Source organism: Bidens hawaiensis, unplaced genomic scaffold, assembly GCF_021521415.1.
Source record: "Bidens hawaiensis isolate Kalapana, Puna unplaced genomic scaffold, B.hawaiensis_p1.1 tig00030796_1, whole genome shotgun sequence".
In the NCBI taxonomy this organism is placed as follows: Eukaryota; Viridiplantae; Streptophyta; class Magnoliopsida; order Asterales; family Asteraceae; genus Bidens; species Bidens hawaiensis.
The window spans coordinates 99,580-100,391 of record NW_027495150.1 but is presented as its reverse complement, the minus strand read 5'-3'; the positions used below and the strand labels follow the sequence as shown (position 1 = coordinate 100,391).

Sequence of the window (812 nt, the reverse complement as noted above, 5' to 3'; positions counted from 1 at the left end):
TGGGCTCTTTATTATCCTAACTCGAGACATACTTATATAACTCTACGCACAAGGGTCGAATTCGGGTTGCACATTTTAATCTGTCAACCCATCAACCTGAAAGGGCTGACACGATTGGCATGCCCTGCTACAAGATAATATATTTCAAGCTTATCTTGAAAGACGTTTCTCATTTTCCTATATCCTTGTATACCAGTTTCTTCAATAACAAGAAATTTCATTTGTGGAATTGGTTTATTAAGGTTCACAATTGGATAGTATTTCATGAAAATTCGTACAAGATTGTAAAATTAAAAATTTAAAACCCTCTAAGACCCGAATTTCACATTTTCTTAATGCTGGCTACGTACTAAATTAATTACGCACGTTCTCTTTTCAATCAGAGATCATGATTCTATGTAACTAAGAAACATAATATCAATCCAACATAGTTAGACCCACGTGACGGAGATTCATAATTAGAAACCATATACTAAGACGTTTTTCCCATTCTCGCCTCCTTGATCTAACGAATAGCATCGATTTGTAGTCATTGAAACAAGTAAATCCTCAAATTCCATCGTCAAAGCTCGTTCAAAAACATATACTATATACTTCATGAGGCTTGAGTCACAAGGCAACGTGATAGGCCCGTTGGTTGGCAAGCCAAACTCATCCTCCGACATCTTCAAAAGCTCACGAAAAATGTTGTTGTTGAGATAATGTAGTGGAATCACAAAACGATTGTGATCGGCAGTATAGACTACAAAATGGCCTTTGTTAGCCACCGTTGAACGACCTTTGGCCGCCTCTCTACGCCATTTTCTAGCCAT

The 812-nt window shown here is 37.4% G+C and overlaps 1 protein-coding gene across 1 annotated transcript; it reads right to left on the bottom strand.

The window, feature by feature from the left end:
* Nucleotides 1-458: 458 nt before the first annotated feature.
* Nucleotides 459-812, bottom strand: LOC143581044 (auxin-responsive protein SAUR66-like). The gene has a single exon (XM_077063919.1). The coding sequence runs from the start codon at nt 810-812 to the stop codon at nt 459-461; it is 354 nt and encodes a 117-aa protein (XP_076920034.1).

What these genes read in the sequence shown, in the direction of transcription:
- LOC143581044 (XM_077063919.1), bottom strand. Translation starts at nt 812, where the DNA reads ATGGCTAGAAAATGGCGTAGAGAGGCGGCCAAAGGTCGTTCAACGGTG.